The sequence below is a fragment of the Aedes aegypti genome, chromosome 2 (assembly GCF_002204515.2).
Source record: "Aedes aegypti strain LVP_AGWG chromosome 2, AaegL5.0 Primary Assembly, whole genome shotgun sequence".
In the NCBI taxonomy this organism is placed as follows: domain Eukaryota; kingdom Metazoa; phylum Arthropoda; class Insecta; order Diptera; family Culicidae; genus Aedes; species Aedes aegypti.
The window spans coordinates 54,941,534-54,961,754 of record NC_035108.1 but is presented as its reverse complement, the minus strand read 5'-3'; the positions used below and the strand labels follow the sequence as shown (position 1 = coordinate 54,961,754).

At 38.2% G+C, this 20,221-nt stretch overlaps 1 protein-coding gene across 10 annotated transcripts in view; it reads left to right on the top strand.

The window, feature by feature from the left end:
• Positions 1-19,290, top strand: part of LOC5566273 — a 139,367-nt gene extending 120,077 nt beyond the window's left edge. For 8 of the 10 annotated variants that reach the window (XM_021840852.1, XM_021840851.1, XM_021840848.1 and 5 more), the window contains exons 8-11: positions 3,555-4,352; positions 18,092-18,321; positions 18,381-18,570; positions 18,636-19,290. In XM_021840852.1, coding sequence (XP_021696544.1) covers positions 3,555-4,352; positions 18,092-18,321; positions 18,381-18,570; positions 18,636-18,957 — 1,540 coding nt within the window. In that variant the 3' untranslated portion in view covers positions 18,958-19,290. The remainder of the gene's footprint in view (positions 1-3,554; positions 4,353-18,091; positions 18,322-18,380; positions 18,571-18,635) is intronic. The other 2 variants (XM_021840857.1, XM_021840856.1) reach the window with 2 other exon arrangements.
• The last annotated feature ends 931 nt before the right edge of the window (positions 19,291-20,221 follow it).

The following is a 20,221-nucleotide window of genomic DNA, read 5'->3' as shown; positions in this document are numbered from 1 at the left end:
CTCGCGCAACTTTTCAAAAGGACCTATCTAACATTGAGATGCTCTATTTGTTTACTATCTCTTCGATCAGTAACTGAGTCACATTAACCTCTGTTGCGTTTTTTGTATGAAATGCTAGTCAAGGAAATTACCTATCGATCTATAGTGAAAAACTTCCCAAAAGCTTTAGTATTCCACTGTTATAATAAAAAAAAAAGAGAGAATAGAGAATCTCTCATTTTTACATGGGTACTTTAGTAATATTCAGAGAGAATTCTCTTTCGAAAGAATAAATAATTTGACGTTTTGTACTTTTGACGTTCTTTTGAAGAAATAGTAACTACTTCCTTCGGGAGGGAAGCAAACCGATTGGTTCATATATAAACTAGCTTTGGGTAAAATCTCTATAATAAAGATAAGCAATAGATTTATATTCACTCACAAATTTTATTGGATTCATCAACTTTCTGGATTATTTCAGTCTTTGATGAAAAAAATATATCGAAAATCAGATACTCTTTTGGTGATTTTGGGAACAAGTGTTATACAGTCAAACCTCCATGGGTCGATATGTGGAGGAATCAACGACTCAGGAAATATCGAGTCATGGAACAGAAATGCTATGGAATTTGTTTTAGGAGCCATCATAGTTACCATGAAATTTCGTTTTCAGCATGATGCCATGAATCAAAATCGAGTCAATAAACATCGACTATTCACTGTAGTTTAAAAAAATCGTTACAATTGCCAAAAGTTTGGGGTTTAAACTGTTGGAAATTATGCTCCCGGTTAGACGAAAATGTTCTCTTTACGATGAAATTGATTATCAATTTCGTATCAGTAGTGTAGAAGTGTTGTTCAATGTAATGTAAAGGAGAAAATGCATCGAAGCCAAACTTCAAATTTTCAAGAGAACAAATCAGGAAAACCAAACACTCGTCCAAGCTAAAATTCGATAGATTGGTCACTTGTCACTTAGTGTCGCTCTATCGGATGGTCGGATCTCCAGATTTGCGCTTTTGAAAATTTAAGGTTTGGTTTCTAGTCATCTTCACCTTAAACGTTTAAGGTTACATAATTTAACCACTGGTCCATCACCCGAAAGACTTTGGGGTTTTTCATATTTCGACATGTAGAATCTAACAAAAATAGTCCGGTTAAAAACCCCGTGTAACACCATCGTGACCTTCCCTTGTGAGATCTCGGTAATAGTTTAACCGAGATTCGGCAAATGATTGCCGAGATATCAGCTATTTGGTTCTCGGCAAATCCGTTAACCGAGATTGATTTCCGAATTTAAGTGTATTGAAAACGGTACTGTCCGGCGCACAGTGCACAATGGTCTGAATCGGAAAATTTAGCAGGAAAAAAGTGTTTTCTCTGATCTCGTCGATTTTAGACGTTCGATGTCTTCAGAGAAGTTATTCGTAATCGAGTTTTGCATCTTCTAAGAAAAATGTTGAATAGGGTGGCCCTTAGTTAAGTATAAATTTGATTCAAACTTTTTTGTTTGATGAAATTTGTGAATGCGCTCTTCTGCAAATTATAAGAAAAAAATATTTTGAACAGCTTTCTTGAAAACACTTTTCATATAACTCTTCATTTGATCCAAGTAAATTTATTCTGAAAGTTTAAACGTAGGGTGAACTCGAAAAATCAGTTATTTTGGTCTAACTTTTTTGCTTTCAGTTTACGTTATGTGGTTTTCAGAAGAGTTGTAGAGATAGTAATATTACACAATTTTGATGAACATTGCAAGTTTGTAATTCTTGTAATTTTGAAGTTATAAGTAAATTTAAATAAAAAAACTATGGAATCTTTTGATGCCCATAGCTCATGGAATTGGTTCGATAAAAGCGGCATTCGAGAGGCAATTTTTGCTGCAAAAACTGTGAGAACGTCATTTTTTGTAAATTGAGAGAATTTAATTAAGAAATAGAGTTAAAAAACTCGAAATTTGCCTGTAACTCACAAGATTTTAAACTTATCGGCGCGCTGCCTTGATCAAAGTTGAAGGTTTTAACTAGATCTACGAATTTTTTCAAAGAAATGTGAAACAAAAAATGTAGAAATGATAAAACGAATAAATATTACTATGAAACATTAGGCTTTATAATATATCACTAGTCACTTCTACGCTATGTTATCAATACTCAGTACTTCAGACGCACCACGCTGTTACTGTGAACGAAAAGCGAGGTTTGCTCAATTGTGTTGTACAATATACATAATGCGACTATTGAAATTTATCTGATGTACTGGGCACGCACTCCAACAAATTATGTCTGTGATCCACAACAGATCTCAAGAAATCGTCAATGCAAGAATCCTGCGGTGATCCTTTGGAGAAATCGACCAAGAATTGAGTTGATTAATCTTCCTTTAATTCCATAAAGGGTCTTGACAAAATTAAACGATTCAGAATGAAGTAAATAATTTTGGAAGTTCTTCCAGAAACTACTTTGACGGGGAGAATTTTCTCAATCGCATTGTCTGAAACTTGTCAATAAGAAGAACCAAATTTGAGCTCAGTAGTTTAAAAAAAAACCCCTGTTGAAGTGAATTAGAGTTAATTTCAGATTTCATGGGATCTCGTCAGTAAGCTGGTATAATCTACTAAGGATAAAGGAATAATATTCTAGAAATTTCCTGGAGAAACGATACTTGTTCTCAATGGCTTCATGGACCCCCTGAGAACCCCTCACGCCCCCTAGGGGTTTGCGAACCACCGGTTGGGAAACCCTGATCTAAAGATTCCATAGTTTTTCACTTAAATTTGCTTATAACTTCAAAATTACAAACTTGCAATGTTCACCAAAATTGTGTATCATCATAATCTCTACAATTCTTCTGAAGAGCACATTTACGTAAAACTGAAAACAAATAAGTTTAACCAAAATAACTGATTTTTCGGGTCCTCCCTAAGTTAAATCTTTCAGATTCAATTTACTTAGCTCTTATTCATGTAAAGAAAAAAACACATTTCGTTATGGAAAATAGCAAATTGAGTTATGTTTTTATGTCAAACATAATGGGTTACACTTTTGTTTAAATTATAACATGTTTTGTTTCAATTTTGTTTAGTGTAGAAGAAATTGTGTTATAATTTTTGTAATTTTAACTACTAACCAGCCAAACTTATAAAATATTCTGTTAGAACAAGTACGTAACAAGGGGATGGACCTGGTGTAGTGGTTAGAACACACGCCTCTCCTGCCGAGGACCTGGGATCGAGTCCCATCCCCGAGATAGTCCCTAAAAAAATTCAGTGACGACTTCCTTCGGAAGGGAAGTAAAGCCGTTGGTCCCGAGATGAACTAGCCCAGGGCTAAAAATCTCGTTAATAAAGATAGAAAAAAAAAGTATGTAACTGAGTAAAAAAATCTGTTACAACTCTGTTGTAATCCGCAAGTCAGGTACTAACTCATTGACTGTATGAATCAAACAGTTTCCATAAAACAGCAGAAAAACAAGGTGCTGTTTTGATTTCGCTGAGTATAGAAAGCTGCGTTTGACTTTGCTAGAGTTGATTCATTCTTTGCATTTCGTTTTTTTCTTCTTCCTATTGTACGTAGGCTGGAGTCAACTCAGGCCCTGGTGATGCCCAGAAGCAGCGGTGGTGCGGATGATCTGAACACAGTCAAGTCCGAAAGTGGTAGCAGCCATCATTCGCCATTTCATCGGGATCCTTCAACGGTCAGTGTCATTGGATCCGTTCCGACGGGGAAGCCTTCTCCGACAATTCACTTCCCCCTGCCACCGATGTCACGCCCGACATCATCTTCGAGCTATTCGTCCGATTCATCCGTTTACTATCCGAAGCGGAAACTCAAGCATCACACGCAGGATTTGCTGGACGAGCGGGCAGTTACCTTAACGAACAAGCTGCAGAAACAATTCGGGTCCTTGGTTGCCACAGAAAATGTCTACGCTTCCGTTCAGAAGCCTAAGAAAGAGCACACACACAAACGTCGTCGAAAGTATCTCGGATCGGAGAACCGAGTCGGTTCCTATGAGGGGGCCATGCTCCATGCACCGGGAAGCCCCGTTACGGCCAGCAGTACGACCACCAACAGTGCCAGTGGTTCAAGTGAGCAATCGTACGATACGCGACCTGCCAAACTAACGCCACCCTACGAACACAACGAAACGTTCAATACGGATGTCATTATGAAGCACTACCTGAAGAAGAAGAAGACGGCTGCGGCCGGAATAATGGGCCACTACAATGGCGGGTTTACGATGGAACAGGGTCCCATTGAAGCCTTCAACAAGGACAAGATCCGCTATCTGGAAAAGTGTGGCCGGGCTTCGGTTGATACGGGCAGCATCGGGTCGTATCTCAGCATGGCGTCGGTGAAGAGTTTTCCAAGGTTTGTAACGTAGTTATGTTGATTATGAATTACCACCATGTGTGGATTTTGAGTCCCTAAGATAAGTAAATGTAGGACTTTATTTAAAGTCTCTCTAGACTGACCCAAAATTGACCTTTCTTGAGATGTGCCTCCATGCTATCAACGATGGTTAGAAGGAAAAAGATACCCGACTCCCGTCTTTTCTAGGCGACATGAATAGCGCAACTCTGGTGAGTTAAAAGCTAACTAATATGCAACGTTCTCCTAGTGTCCACCAGATGTTGAGGTGTTCGTTTATGACATTCACGCTTGAAAAAAGGTACACAGCTCAAACGGAGATGTCTGATATTGCGAATCATATCTTATGGCAAGTGTGAGAAAAAGAAGAAAAAACCAGCACACGGAAATTTTTTTAGCATGTATATAAATTACTCATGTTTTGTGTTGGTCCAGAGGAGCCTGATGTTATGTGAGTCGAACTCACTTCTGTGTAACACTTTTAAGCGTGGTTGTTTTGATTTCATCCACTTTTAGTTTTTTGGTTGCACGATGATTTAAATTCAGCTGAATATAATGTTTACGCGCTTTTAACTCAACAGATGGCAGTAGTGTTACTTGAATAACGTGTCGTCGGCAAAATATATGGCAAAATAAAGAGTCGATCATCTTTTTCCTTTTAACCATCTTTGATGCTATACGCCTCCAAGCGCGAAACGCAACATACTGTTAGCCATCTATACTTTGGTAGCGCAACTAGTCAGGGGATGAGAGGTTTGGTTTTTACGCATCCATCACATGCCGCTGTGGGGAAAAATGTTTTATTTTCCTGATAAAAGACGGTTAACAGTGAAACAGTTAGGCGGAAAAGGTAGGAATATCCATGTTCTATGTTCTACATGCATTTGTTTTTTTTTTGTATTATTGCACTACTTTCATAAAAATTGAGATCCAGCTGGTAGGAGCACTAGTTTGAGGTTGGAAAACCAGGATATGTGAGGTTAGTTTCATTGGAACTTTCGCCTGAGCGATTTTTGCGCTTGAATAAAACACGTTCCAAAGATGGTTAGAAGGAAAAAGATAACCGACTCTTATCTTTTCTAGGCGACATGAATAGCGCCGCTCTGGTGAATCAAAAGCCAACTAATATGTAACGTTCTGCTAGTGACCACGAGATGTTGAAGTGGTCGTTTATGACATTCACGCTTATAAAAAAGGTACACAGCTTAAACGGGGATGTCCGATGTAGCCAATTATTTCTAAACACCATAAAATGTAAGTAAGGAAGAAAAAACAGCACAGGAACTTTGTGTAGTATGTGTGAAAACTAAACCAATTTTGTGTTGGCCCAGAAGAGCATCATTTTATGTGAGTCGTACTCAATCCTGTGTAACATTTTTGAAGCGTGTTTGATTTCTTCCACTTTATCATCGTTTTTAATTGCACGATGATTTCAATTTAGTCGAAAATAATGTTTACGCGCTTTTCACTCAACAGATGGCAGTAGTGTTACTTGAATAGCGTGTCGTCGACAAAATATATGGCAAAATGAAGAGTCGATCATCTTTTTCCTTTCAACCATCTTTGCACGTTCGGAACATTCTCCGCTGCCTCTAAAAATACCACTGGGTAGATAAATGAATTCTCTACCATTGGATCTTATTCAATTTCATACATTACTTCACTTAAGCGGTGAAAATAAATATTTTGTTTCGAATGTTTTGAAACCATGCATGGGTTTGATATTGCTTTCGGAAACCATCATTATGACGACAGCAGCACACCCCAGCGGACGAATTGTCGTTTTGGGAGCGAATTGAAAACTCAGCGCAATAATACGCCTCTAATCGCGAATAGGGTAACGACTGTTTATTTCGTTCATAACCGCTAACAGTTGGCGCCAGCGGCAAAAAGTACAGACAACAACCTTTCGAACATTCAGTTTCTTTCACTGGCCGCCGAGCGACGACACTGTTGTTAGTATTCCTCCCACTGATCGCGCTACGCTGGATTCTCAAATTTCTTGAACTTTCAACACAAGCGCATGGAAGAATGGTAGTCGAACTGTCAAAACGTATGGAAAATAATGAAAAACATAAATTACTTGCAATTAGGAACCTGGATTAAAAAAGTAATGATAAGAAATCAAGTGTATACATAACTTTTTGTGTTTAGTTCATCCTTCGTGGTACTTTCTTTGCTTCAGGATTTCGTTTTTACTACCACTGAAAAAGAGCCATCTATTGCCTCTTCAGTTTTGAATATCGCCCTATTCCAACATACTGTTAGCCATCTATACTTTGGTAGTGCAACTAGTCAGAGGATGAAAGATTTGATTTTTCACGCATGCTTCACATGCCTCTGTGGGGGAAAATGTTTTATTTTCTTGATAAAAGACAGTCAACAGTGAAACGGTCAAGTGGAAAAGGTAGAAATATCCATGCTCTATGTTCTGCATTTGTTTGTTTTTTATATTATTCCACTACTTTCATAAAAATTGAGATCCGGCTGGTCGGAACACTAGTTTGAGGTTGGAAAACCAAAATATATGAGGTTAGTTTCATTGGAATTTTCGCCTGAGCGATTTTTGCACTTGAATAAAACACGTTTCGAAACATTCTCCGTTGCCTCTAAAAATACCATTAGATAGAGAAATGAATTTTCTACCATTGGATATCATTCAATTTCATCCATTACTTTACTTAAAATAAATATTTTGTTCCGAATTTTTTGAAACCGTAAATGGGTTTGACATTGCTCTCGTGAACCATAATCATGACGACAGCAGTACACCCCAGCGGTCGCATTGTCGTCTTGGGAGCGAATTCAAGTGATGACAATTTTTTCAACGAGGATCGAAATTGTAACTGTGTTGTAACCCTCGGATCACAAGTCTTGACCGTATCATGTAGGTAGACTATGACTATACTGCCCATAACCATAAGAGCCACATTCGACATTTTTGACAAATTGGAGTTAATACCGGGGAGAGTAATCAAATGTTCAACACTTTCGATCAACTAACTGAAATGTGTAAGATTGTTCTAGAAAATTCGAAAAAAAATAACAAGTTGTTTTGTTACATTGGTAATTATAACCGCATAACAGTCACATTGAGATTATAAATGAGCCTCGTAATGTAATAGAAATGAAATTTCTATCAGAATTATTTTCTGACAATTAACTTAGTATGCGATATGAGTTGAACCTTGTACAAAATATCAGCCTTAAATAAGCACTATTGAATTCCTGGTATTTTTTTTTTAAATTTTAGTTTCCTCTCATACTGCCATAGGGGTCTGCATTGCTTTGATTTAGTTCGGGGTTTTGACTTTTACTGGCCTTGTTGTTTACAAATTTTACGAAGGAGTGAAAGAGAGAGGAGGATTTTTGTGCAGAGCCTCATTAAATTCAATCTTTGTATTCCATTTACTCAATGCCTACTTTTGTCGAATGTTACAGATATGCAGTTATGGGCAGTATATGGACCAATGCACGAGTTCACTTATTTGACATCTGAGTGGTGCCGAATTCACTGGTTTGCATGGTTACATAAATAACACGGCACTGCTCGAACGTCAAATTAGTGAAATCGTGCCTTGGTCCATAGACACCTACACAATGAGATGAAAATAGTTGTAGAGACTCTTCGTTACTAAGAAGTTGTTTTACAACTAGGATATCGATGGCGAGCGTAGCGCTGAGCAGCCCATGAGACGAGTCTTCCCGGGTGCACATAACCTTGTCCGCGCTTTCAGGATTTTCGTGAGTCTCTTGCTAGCGCAGCACACTATGATTCCGATGAGCTGAGAGACGGTTTGGTTAGAGACTCGTCAGTACATTTAGGGCGAATGCTCCCTTAGTGGAGGTAGCGTGTTTTGATATGTTCCGCTCTAATAAATTACTACCGTTTTGTCTCAAATTCCGAACAGACTCCTAACACTTGGGCTTTTGTATGGCGATTTGGTTGAAATGTTTCGCAGAAATATGTCACCAAATAACACGGAAATGGCAGTCAATTGCAATTCAATTTTAACGCCTCCGAGGTAGCGTCCATTTTTTACGTAACGCTAAAATTGGAAATTCTTGACCACCTCCATCCCCGGTTACGCTTTTTGTATGAAAAATTTCAAATTTTGTATGAGCCGTAACACTCGAGCCTACCCACCACCCCCTAGAGCGTTACGTAATTTATTGATGCAGCCCAATATAATTCATACAGCGGGATTAGTGATGATTCTCTAGTTTTAAGTCAGTACAGGGTGTCCGCAAATTATCCGTACAAACTTTGAAGACATGGCTCTGTACAATCAAGCATAATAAATTCAATATTCTCCCACGTTTTTAAACATTGGCTTGTTATATTCTTAAGAAATACGTTTGACACATTTCCGATTTGATATATTTGCAAAACCAAGCCAAATGTATTAAGGTGTCTTAAAATGAGCTGTTTTTCAAGCTTCATGACGGAAGAGAAATATCCATAGAACTCACTGGATTTGAACCGTATATTTTTTTATTTCCAGTATAACTTGAAGCCACTAAACTGCAGGTAACATCAAATAATAATAGGACATTTGGATTCATCTCTTTTAGATTTTAGGGGTAACACATCTCCAGTATGACTAGCGGCCCTCAGGAAAACGTCTCTGAAAAAAATAAATGTGTCTATCTCAGTGACAAGCAATAATATCGAAATTATTTATAGTTGTATTTTGTGTAAACACTTAGATGTGTTATAAAAGGTACATGGACAAAGATTTTTCAATGTTTTCAATGCGAGATCATCTTTCCAATATTTTGCTGTTCGGATAATTTGCGGACACCCTGTAGAACAAGCTCAGATAAATTTATTTGCGGAATTATTCATTTGAATACGATTTTTTCGTGCTGTTTGGAATTTGAATCAAGGAGTTCGGAGTATGAGACAGAATTAATCAACATTATTATTGGTACACCCAACAGCTAACAGTTAAAATTTGCGAGGAAATCAAAATTTTCACAACTATCAGCCAATTTATGCCAATCAGATGCATTTGAAGTAATTGTCGGCCTTAAGTGTTCGGAATATGAGTCAAAACGGTATGTGATATTTGGGGATTTTTTTTTATTATCGGACAATTTGTGCCGGAGGTTCTCCGATTTGCATGAAATTTTCACCAGAGTTAGAGCTCGTAGATACATGACGAAAAGTGAAATTCAAAAAAAAATATAGTGGCCTATTTTCCCGGAAAACTCTAGATGAATTTCCACGATTTTTCTGTATATGGTTGGTTGGTTTGACTTTATTAACGAGATTTTTAGCCCTGGGCTAGTTCATCTCGGGACCAACGGCTTTACTTCCCTTCCGAAGGAAGTCGTCACTATAACTTTTTACGTCATAAGTGACTATGTCGGGGATGGGATTCGATCCCAGGTCCTCGGCGTGAGAGGCGAGTGTTCTAACCACTACACCAGGTCCGTCCCCTTCTGTATATCTCAAACTTTGAAAATTCATATCTCCTGAACTATGCATCGTAGAACAAAAGTTTTTTAGTGAAATCGAAAGGAAACTTCCTCAGCAAACTATTAAAAATCCAAAAAGAAAAACATTTCTCGGAAAATTTTTCACCATGGAGAAAATTGTCGGAAAAATAGCGAAAAAACTATCGTCTGTATCATGAAAAAAATTCAAATAAATAGTTTTTGTTTCACCAATCCATACTCTAACTTTCGTCCATAGATGCCAAAGTAGTATCTTTTACCGTTTAGGCGACAGAACTGAAAAACCGATGACCACCCGCACGCTTCCCATAGGAAAATGTGTTCTATTGTGGGCCTCATAACCGTGCGCTAAAGGCGGCAGTAATTTACACGCATTGTAAGTGTAACGCAGTAAACCATCCTTTCCTTTCCAGTCAGAAGAAGCTTTTCGTCAATCGGAGCACTCTCCATTGGTCCGTTGGGTGTTTTGTATGTCCTTTATTCGTAACCTTACTATTGAGACCAACAGTCTTTAATTGAAAACGATCCTAACATTTAATAATATAGGTAATAGATACTGACCCTCAGCAAGCATGGGAAAATTCACTCACTCACTCGAACGCCACCGATGAAAAATAGCAAAAAATCTGCTGCTATCGAACATCCAGTGATAGCTGAACCGTCCTATGCGGAGTGTAGCATGAAAGCGTCGAAACCGATTGTGTAAAAGCGAGAATCGGAAGGAACGCGAAGAGAAGTGAATACCAATACACTTGTATCTACGAGGCACGAGTTAATGCACTTAGCACCCATTCGTCGAATGCATTGAACTGACTGAGAGGATTCCTACTCACTGAATCATTCCGTGGTGTGGACTGCCAGTCAGTGAATGCTCATTAGCACTCAAACCCGAATGCCATTCGAACGGAATCAGAATGTAAACAATCATTCCTGGACAAATATTTCAAAAGGGCACATCGACTCAATTCAACTCGATCACGCTCACCAATACCACTATCAGGAAGAGCTAACACCAATCTTTCTGATATTGGGATTAGTTTGCGTGGGCGTGCTAAAAAGGGCTCAACAGCAACGTTTCTGAAAAATACCGTTTTTTGTTTCGCTTAGTGCTCGCCGAAGAAGCAGAATGGGCACTGGAAATTGAAACGTTCGGCTTGGTTAAAAAACGGCTTTCTCGCTCCCGAATGTGCGTGGAAGCGAGTGGGGAAACACAATAACTGAGTGAGTGTTTCCCATGCTTGACCCTCAGTATCATATAGTTGCCAAGCATAAAGGATATTGATGCATATATAAAGTGGTAATTGTAATTTTCTTGCTTTTTTCCAAATTTTGTTCAATTTATCAAATGATTAGATAATGAACTAAAAGCGCGCGAATAAATTTTCAGTTTTGTTTTCTATACAAAGTGAAATATTTGATATAAATTCTGATTGTTGCTTGGAAGAACATAGTATAGTATTTGCATGTATATAATATCAATCAACTGTATAACACTCAGGGACGCTATCTATTGTTCCATTGATGGCTGCTATGGAATATTCCACTGCCAGTCAGCGTGCAGCCTCTACAGTTAGCGCCAACCCAACAGCGCGCCAAACTGTATTGAGAAGCGTACGCGCATAATGAATAATTATTGTATGTTTTGTCTGGCCGTATCGTGCGCCTATATAAAGCGCACCCATTGAATTTAAAAGAATGTAGTTTCTTTCGTTTCTCCTCCGAGAAGGCATGCTGCCTCTCAGTGGTACCGTAAATTCGGGTGAAATTGATCAGTAGGGCGAAATTGATCACTGTGTCACACGATTTTACTTCTCTTTAATAGAGCACATAAATCAATGCAACCTATGTAAATGAACGTTGTTTGTCTTAACTATTGTCGAATTGCATGTTGTGAAGCTTTTTGTGTTAAGGAATGTTTATTTCTATGAAAATAATAGAAAATTTCATAATCGTGTTCTGTGTGGTATTGGCAGACATCAATAAACTTATAGTTTTAAACAAGGATTTGGACATGGTGTCAACCTGAAAATTTGTCAGGATGCTTGAAATATATCCCCAAAACGAATTTTATCATCAACATTCGTACCAATTTGTTCATTTTGTTGTATTAATTGATTTTTTTTAGATGTCAGAAAATTCCTTCGGAAATTGCCTACATTTAGGCGTTTTCTGCGGTATTGTTGAAAATTAATTGTTTATTATTTCCATAAATTTTGCATTGTTAAGAATTTGGCAAGCATATTTGGATTCAGGGGGCCCAAATTAAATAAGTAAAGTTGTTTTCAAAATTAACAATAATTTTTTTTCAGGTGATCAATTTCACCCCGAAATGGAATTCTTTGATTTTTTACTTTAGAGGCGATTTTCAGCACTAAATTCACAACTCTATGAAAATTTGAGTATACAAACCAATGAGGCTCACCGTCGTACTTGTTTTCCTGCATTAAGTTGTTTGGAATTGGCAACGTCATAGATAACAGGCATAGAAAACAGAGAAAAGTGATCAATTCCACCCGAAATTACGGTAATAAATCTGTTAAAGTGAAGCCGTTCCCTTGATTTGCCGTCCGTTGTATCGTAAAAGACACAACGTAGGAAAGACGTCCTGGCCGAAAAAACATATTAACAATATATTCATAAGTTTTCAAAGAAAGTGGATCTTGAGATTTGATCCTTCAAACGTTACCATAATGATTGATTGTATCAAGAACTTCCCGAGCGGCTTTCATAGCTTCAATACTAAATGCTGGTAAATGGCTGGTAAAATTTTCCGAGAAAGGTTTTTTTTAGATTTTTAATAGATTGCTGAGGAAATTTCCTTTCGATTTCACTAAAAAACTTTTGTTCTACGATGCATAGTTCAGGAGATATGAATTTTTAAAGTTTGAGGTAAGGTACAGTGGGGGAAGTGTATCAGTGGGGTAAGTGGATCATTTGTCAATATAAAGCCTAAATACTTGGATATGTTGAATGTTTTCACACCATTGCTTCGTTTTAGGTTATATTCTTACGCCCACACTGATACTATTGCAAAACTGGTACTACACGTACACTAACACAAGCGAACTTTTTAGCTGCAAAAAGTAATTAATTTTAAAATTGTTTTCCATCAATCAAAAATCCATTGTATCTCTGTCTAAAATCAAATTCTATTATTTTTTTCGACACATGGTGAGCATTTCAGTTCTAAGTGAATGAATCACAATGAAAAATATGTCATTTTTATGAATAAATACAAATATATTGGACATGGTACACTTACCCCTACTTTTTAGTGGGGTGGGGTAAGTGGATCAAGAATAATTATCATTTATTGGCAGACTCGTGGTTTATCTAAGCTGAATTGTAGAAGAGCAAAATATACTAATTTTCCAATCGAAAGCATAGTCTCGTACATTATTTGACCATATAAATTGTTCTAGACAGCTGATACACATATATTCATAAATAAAACAGAAGGATTTCAGTTTGTTATTCAAAAGTAAATGTAACTAATATATTTAAACCAAGAGTGCTTTTCGAAAATATCGTTAGGAATAATCCTACAATACTTCTGTATAACTTATGCATATAAATAAAGGAATTTTCTCCAAATTTTTCTAGTTAAAATTTTTTTTTTTTTTTAATTAGTCTGAACTAATATATGCATACTTTTTATTATATTTTGATTAAATAGAGATACTTTTTAATTTAAAAGTAATAAAATGTAACATTACTAGCACTAATAACAAGTGCAAGGGTAATATAATTTTTATTGAACATAATCTTACTACATTTGTTTCGAGAACAGATTTTTTTTAATGGTGATCCACTTACCCCACCATGGTGCGGCAAGTGGATCATTTGGCGCAAATTTTTAAGTCTCTCATTCTCAATACATAACAATCAGAAAAATTGAAATAAATGACGATTTGAAGTATAATAGTCCCTTATTTGTTATCCACAGAAAAAAGTTTGAGTTAAACTATTCACGTTAGCTGTACATGACAATGAAGCTAACTATTGATTTTTCTGTATCCACTTACCCCACGGTACCTTATATAGGGAAATCGTGAAAATTCATCTAGAGTTTTCCGGGAAAATAGACCACTATATTTTTTTTGATTTTCACTTTTGGTCATGTATCCACGAGCTCTACCTCTGGTGAAAATTTCATGCAAATCGGAGAACCTCCGGCCCAAACCTGTCCGATAATTTAAAAAAATGCCCATTTTTCTATGATTTGCGATGCGAAAATGAAACAAGCAATCGTAAAATATACACTTAAATATATAAAAAATCAATGGATTGCGCCATTAAAGGAACTATGCTTAAAACATACCTCCACTAAAAAAAAACAGTGGAGGAGCAAGGATTTTTACAGGGAAATTTTCAAATAAATCGTGTTGTTTATTCATTTGAATGATAAAAGGATATGAAATCTATCGTCTGATACGTTTGATTCACATATTTTAAGATTTTATCAACAAGTTTCAGCTGCTTTCCCTTAGGTGCCCCACCATAGGGGTGCATTTCTCCTATGTGCTTCTGAGAAACATGTAACTCTCCACAGAAGGAAATAAAAAATTGGGAGCGTACATACAGTCAGACTGGATTGGTACAAATATATCAAGGCAGTCTAATCTGTTTATAACTCCAAATAGACAAATTACAGAAAAACTTCTTAATTTAAATAAAAAATCACTCTGCATAGTTATTTGACTACTTACAAGACATTGCCCGGCCAGATATTATTTGAAGCATATACAGTCAGTGACATAAGTTAGTAACCAAATGCTGTTTTTCCATACAAAATGCCCAAGTTTGGGGTGCTGTATCTCAGCTTCTGGTAGTCCGAATTAGCTGAAATTTGGGTGACGAACTACAAATAATTTGAAATTTTGCCTGTAAGGGAATTTAGTACATTTCAGTCATTTTACATAAAGTTTCAGAGGGTTGTTCAAAAGTAAGTAACCGAGAGACTTTTTGATTTAATTTGAAAACGATAAGTCGTAGAAAGTTGCCCAGACAACCAGAAGTCGCATACCAGTTAACGAGCAAAGTCGTTTACTCATAAAAATTGCATCACATCCGCACTAAATAGTGGATGAAATCGTTTGATCGATGAGTTTTCTCGCATAAAACGCTATTTTATGAGTTAATATGTACATTTCGTTTCGTCCCGTATACTCGTACAAAGGAAATCGGATCAATTCGTAGCAGCTGTCAAATTAATTTTGTTATCATAAATTAAGTCGCATAAGAGTACAGATTAATTCGCAATAAAATCTACACACTCGCATTGCATGTTATCTTTCATCATATAAAATATGCACATATATCGCCTCCATTTTTGCACATATAAGGCCTTTTCACGACATCTTATACGTAAAACATTGTGCATAAAAACATCGCATAAAGCAAAAGGTGATTTCATTATACGTGAATTCTGGTTTTCTGGGTGGTGTGTTCTGCAAATTTGTGTGACTTCTGAAATTGAAAAAAATTGTGGAAAAGACCAACTTTCCACGACTTACCGTTTTCGAATTAAATTAAAAAGTCTCTCGGTTACTTACTTTTGTCTTTGCACAACCCTCTGAAACTCTGTGTAAAATGACTGCAATGTTATAATTCCCTTACAGACAAAACTTCAAGTTATTTGTAGTTCGTCATCCAAATTTCAGCCAATTCGGACTACCAGAAGCTGAGATACAGCACCCCAAACTTGGGCCTTTTGTATGGAAAAACAGCATTTGGTTACTAACTTATGTCACTGACTGTAGGTCGAAGTCCAACTGATATGTGCCGGTTTTGCGATTGCGAGATTGAGACCTCTGAACATTTGCTTTGTGACTGCGCGCACTATTTGCGCATAGAAGACAGTATTTCAACAAGGGCATACTGATTTTGAAATGTGTCAAGAAAATCCCAATAAGGTAGTTGGATTCATGGGCACAACAAGCGGGAATGCATCTGCTAGGTGGTGGCGCTATTAACAAATTCTTGTCAATCTCTTGTATCTCGAAAAAAGTGGTTCAGCAATTCTAGGACTATCTGACAAGCCTGATTGGATACTAATTAGACTGGCCCAGCTCAGTATGGAAGGAAAATAAAGTTGTATAATTCCACGAGGCACCCCCAGAATTTCTTAGGTTTAGAAGATCACTATCTGAAAATTTCAGCTCATTTAGTCGTTCCATTCGTTGGCGCATTTGAATTAGAGGTTATATGAAATTTTCAGCTCAAATATATGGGAACAGCACATCATCTACTGTTTGGTTCAGGAAAGTTGTTGATAGCGTTAATTTAAACCCAGAATGTCAAAAACACTACTCAATACCATACCGAACATTATTATAGAACGTTGTATCATAATTAAAATTGATAAAGTTGGTGTTTAACCATCTGAAGTAGATCATGGAATACTGCTTTGTAGTTCTTCAACATACGTTGGTGGTAGCCACTAAGCATATAATAACCACCTATGAAGCAGGGTGGGGTGCTGCACAAGGCGATTGCACATATGTGATTGTACGGGAGTGCTGGTCTATGCATAACTTTCAACAATTGAAAGGGTAATGATGCAATTATGTTCAATCAGATATCAACTAATGTATTTGCTCTATTGAGAGCGAACAACTTGTACATGGGAATAAAAAGTTACTTAGGGTCAATTTTCAATATATTTTAGACGAATATCCCATGCTGGAGTAACCTGTTGAGTTGGAATTTTGAGAGAGCTGTTTTCTTACCTTAAGGCTAATCTTGAAGGATTGCCCGTTGAGTTTTACAACTTTTTTGTTTAAAGGCCGGTCTTATATTCATCCAATAGATGACACTAGCAATACAGTTTGGGTCTTCAGAAAAGTTTCAGCAGATCTAGAGCTATTACAGTAGTGGCAAAAACTGTTCACGAAAATTAAATCACAAGATATAGAATATAAGAAAGAAAATGTTACTAGCGCCCCTAACGGATAAATTCCATATCAGGTTTGTCACTGTCAGATAGCTCTCAATCTACTGAACAACTTTGCCGAAAACAGCAACCTCAACCTTGCCGACTCATCAGGTTCTTAAGATATCCGTGGAATGGATGATATAACTCTAGAACCACTTGAAATATGTCCCCAAATTGTTCAAACAATTAACTAAAAGAGTTTCTCGGTAAGTTCTGGAAATTTCAACGAAATCCTTAAAAGAAATAAGTTATTTATATTTTAGTTTGTCTTTCAGCATGTAAAAATATATTGGCTGAATAAAGTTTAAAGCATTAAAACATGATAGGTCCAAGACTGCTTTTCTTAAAATTATGCTAATTTTGATATGTCTTATGCTGAGTTCTACGAAAAATGTAAATTGACCTCATTACTGGAACATGACCCCCGATTGTTCAACATGGGCCAGGAATGCTTAGATTACATCAGGTGTTTTTTTTTAATAAGATTCGACACTATAATGCCACATGGCTGGGTTCTACCGGGAACTCTGGAACTTTCGGAACCTATTATATGGCCAACGAGTTGTCAAAACATGGCCCAGGGCGGCTTTGATTACCTCAGGTATTTTTTTTTTCATAACGTTCTGCAGTGTGTCTCACGCCGCATGGCTGAGTTCTATGGAAATTATGAATTGGCCATATAATCGGGACCACTGGAACCTATTACATGGCCACCGAGTGTTCAAAATGGTCGAAGAATGCTAAAATTACCTCAAATGATTGTTTAGCAAAATTCTGCACATTTTCATGTGTTTCATGGCCATGCATTCTATGGAAAGAGTAGAATGACATAACTGTAATTTCTGGAACTTTTGGAACCTTCTATATGGCCACTGAGTGGCCAAAACATGGTCCAGGACGGCTATAATATAAGCAGTGAATGTCAAAGGTGACAGGTGCTGGCACCGTTATTTCGTGTTTTTATTGAAGAGCGAAAAATAATGGATTTCGTTATGAAATGAACTATTGTCAGCCGTATTGTAGAGATCCATCTTCGTAAGCATTGGGTGATACTTCTCCAGTCACCCCGAACGTTTAAGGTTCGCATGTTCTCTCCCACTGTGTACAGCCAGCGTATTCGTGGCCTTCCACGAAGTCACCAGCCTATACCTGGTTCCCTGCTAAATATTTTTCTCACTCAGTGACCAGCCCACTGAAGGCTGCCATATTTTGCACGCCTAATAATTTTCGCATCTTTATACACTTGGTATAAATATTTTCATGCCGGTCCTATTCGTAGCTGCAACACATCAAGGGATCTCACTAAACTTTAATTTCTTTTTCATGTCTCAATTTTTAGATGTTTCGTCCCGGAGCCTCTGAGCCGAGTGCTGGAACCCGTAACGATGACCCATCTGGACCAATCGGAAGGAGGCGCCGACGGAGGAAAATCCACCGCACCCGGAACGGCTTCCACCAGTCAGTACAACACGGACACGGAGATGCAATTTTCCCGAACCCAAAGCGACGGTGCTGATCCGGGCGTTGTGGGGCCCATAGTGTGGCAGATGCACAAGAAGGAAATGGAAGGTATGCCTTAGTAAATTGTGTGAAAAAATTGCTAATTTTAAACTTGATACTCCATTCAGAAATGACTAGTCCCATCCGTGACCCGGTGGTCACCCGGAACCGCTTCGAAGGTCTGCTGGAAGGTGCGATCCAGCTCTACTCGGATCCCCCGGAAAAGGAGGAAGCCAACAAGCACTCGATCACCCTGCCCGGAGTGATTCGACCCCCGACGGAGCACCGAGGAAAATCGGCCGCGGCCGCCGTTGTAAGGTAACCCCACCTCTCGCACCCGAACCCCCTCACCCTAATCCGGGAATCATTTCACACCGTTCAAGATCACGTCCTCCTCCCCGCAGGGAACCGACAACGTCCCGTGCATGCTCGGCCACCATTCGGCCCGTTACGGCAGCCGGCCAGGCCCGTAGCAAGCTGGAGAGTTCCGGACCACCTTCACCGGGTCGAGGCGCGTGGGGAAGCGGCGCCCATTCCCCGCTGGTTAGACCCATGAGTGCTGGTCCGTTCCATACTCCGGTCGCACCGCAGATCGATATTACGCGTGTAATGGCTCCGCAGACGGTTCTCCAGTCGACGGAACTGTCCACGGCACCACTGCTGCATAATATCATGCAGGAACTGAAACGATTCCGGAACGAGTGAAGTCCCGAAATATGTTGTCTTCAAGTAACCAACCCAGTAGCAGTAGTTCTCTCAGAATACTTTCAGGCCGGACAGGGCGAACCGACAGACGTGACACACTGCCAATTTTATGGTAGCTTACGGCATTTAACTGCATTACCTATTCCTATCGGTGACTATTTATCCATATGGTAGAGACGCGGGTTTTCGTGTACTTAGTAGAATAGCTGTAGCTGTAGGTCGCTATCGTTTTTTTGTGGTTTTCCTACTAAACTGGCGAAGGGAGCCGTAGCCTTTAAGAACATTCCTTCTACTACAGTGCGTATAATCTGGTGAATAACGTAAGTATATGTATGTACAACTGAGAATCTGGCTTTTGGATCGAATAAATAAAATACAAATTTTCGATGAATTTCACTTGTTGAAGTTTTACGTTTGCAATAATTGAAAGCCATACTTCGAAAAGTACATCATGGGGAGGAGACGATGTGAGATAGAAAAATTTTCCAATCCCTTGCCTTGTTATAAAGGATAATAAAAGTCATGCTTCGAATGGTTGGCGTTCTCGATGTTGCTACTTGAATGAATGACGGTGTCAGTGATTGAAGTAAAAATAAAAAAATCTATGCAGTTAAAAATAGCAGAAATTATATATGAGCATGAGCATGATTGACCACTCATAGTTGCTACTCCGATATTGCAAAAAACAGCTGTACCTACCTAATCGAGGAATCAACGCTACTCAGGATTAGTAGTACCTATCCTCAAATTTGATGTGTTACTTGCTCTAGGAGCCTTTGAATCCTCTGCTATGATGATCTTCATGTGTACCGATACGGAGGCTGTGCTGAAAGTTGACCATATTCTTGGAAGCAGCAAAATTAAACTCTCATAAAATCTTCCCGTTCCAACCAACCGTCACCATCCATCTCCATTAGGTGGTTGCAAACCGGGCGGAGCTAATTCAACACCCACACCCACCCTCGTTGTAGCATTGCCTTCTAGGTTCTAGAATAGGTAACCCCTTGGTTCCCAAACCGGACTGACTGTGTGTGCCCCAACCATCCGTCTCAAGATGGTACAAGGCAAGGCAAGCGAACATAATCTTTTTCCATAAAAACATCGAATCGAATTTTATTTTCGTAATTTATTTCTTTTTAATCCAATAAATCATATCGCGTTCGGTGCACTCGGACTCTTGGACGTTCGTTCGTTGTAATCCATCCACTTACCACTCTTGCTGCTGCTGTTGGGCGGTGACTGCAAACTGCAAAAGAATAGAGTT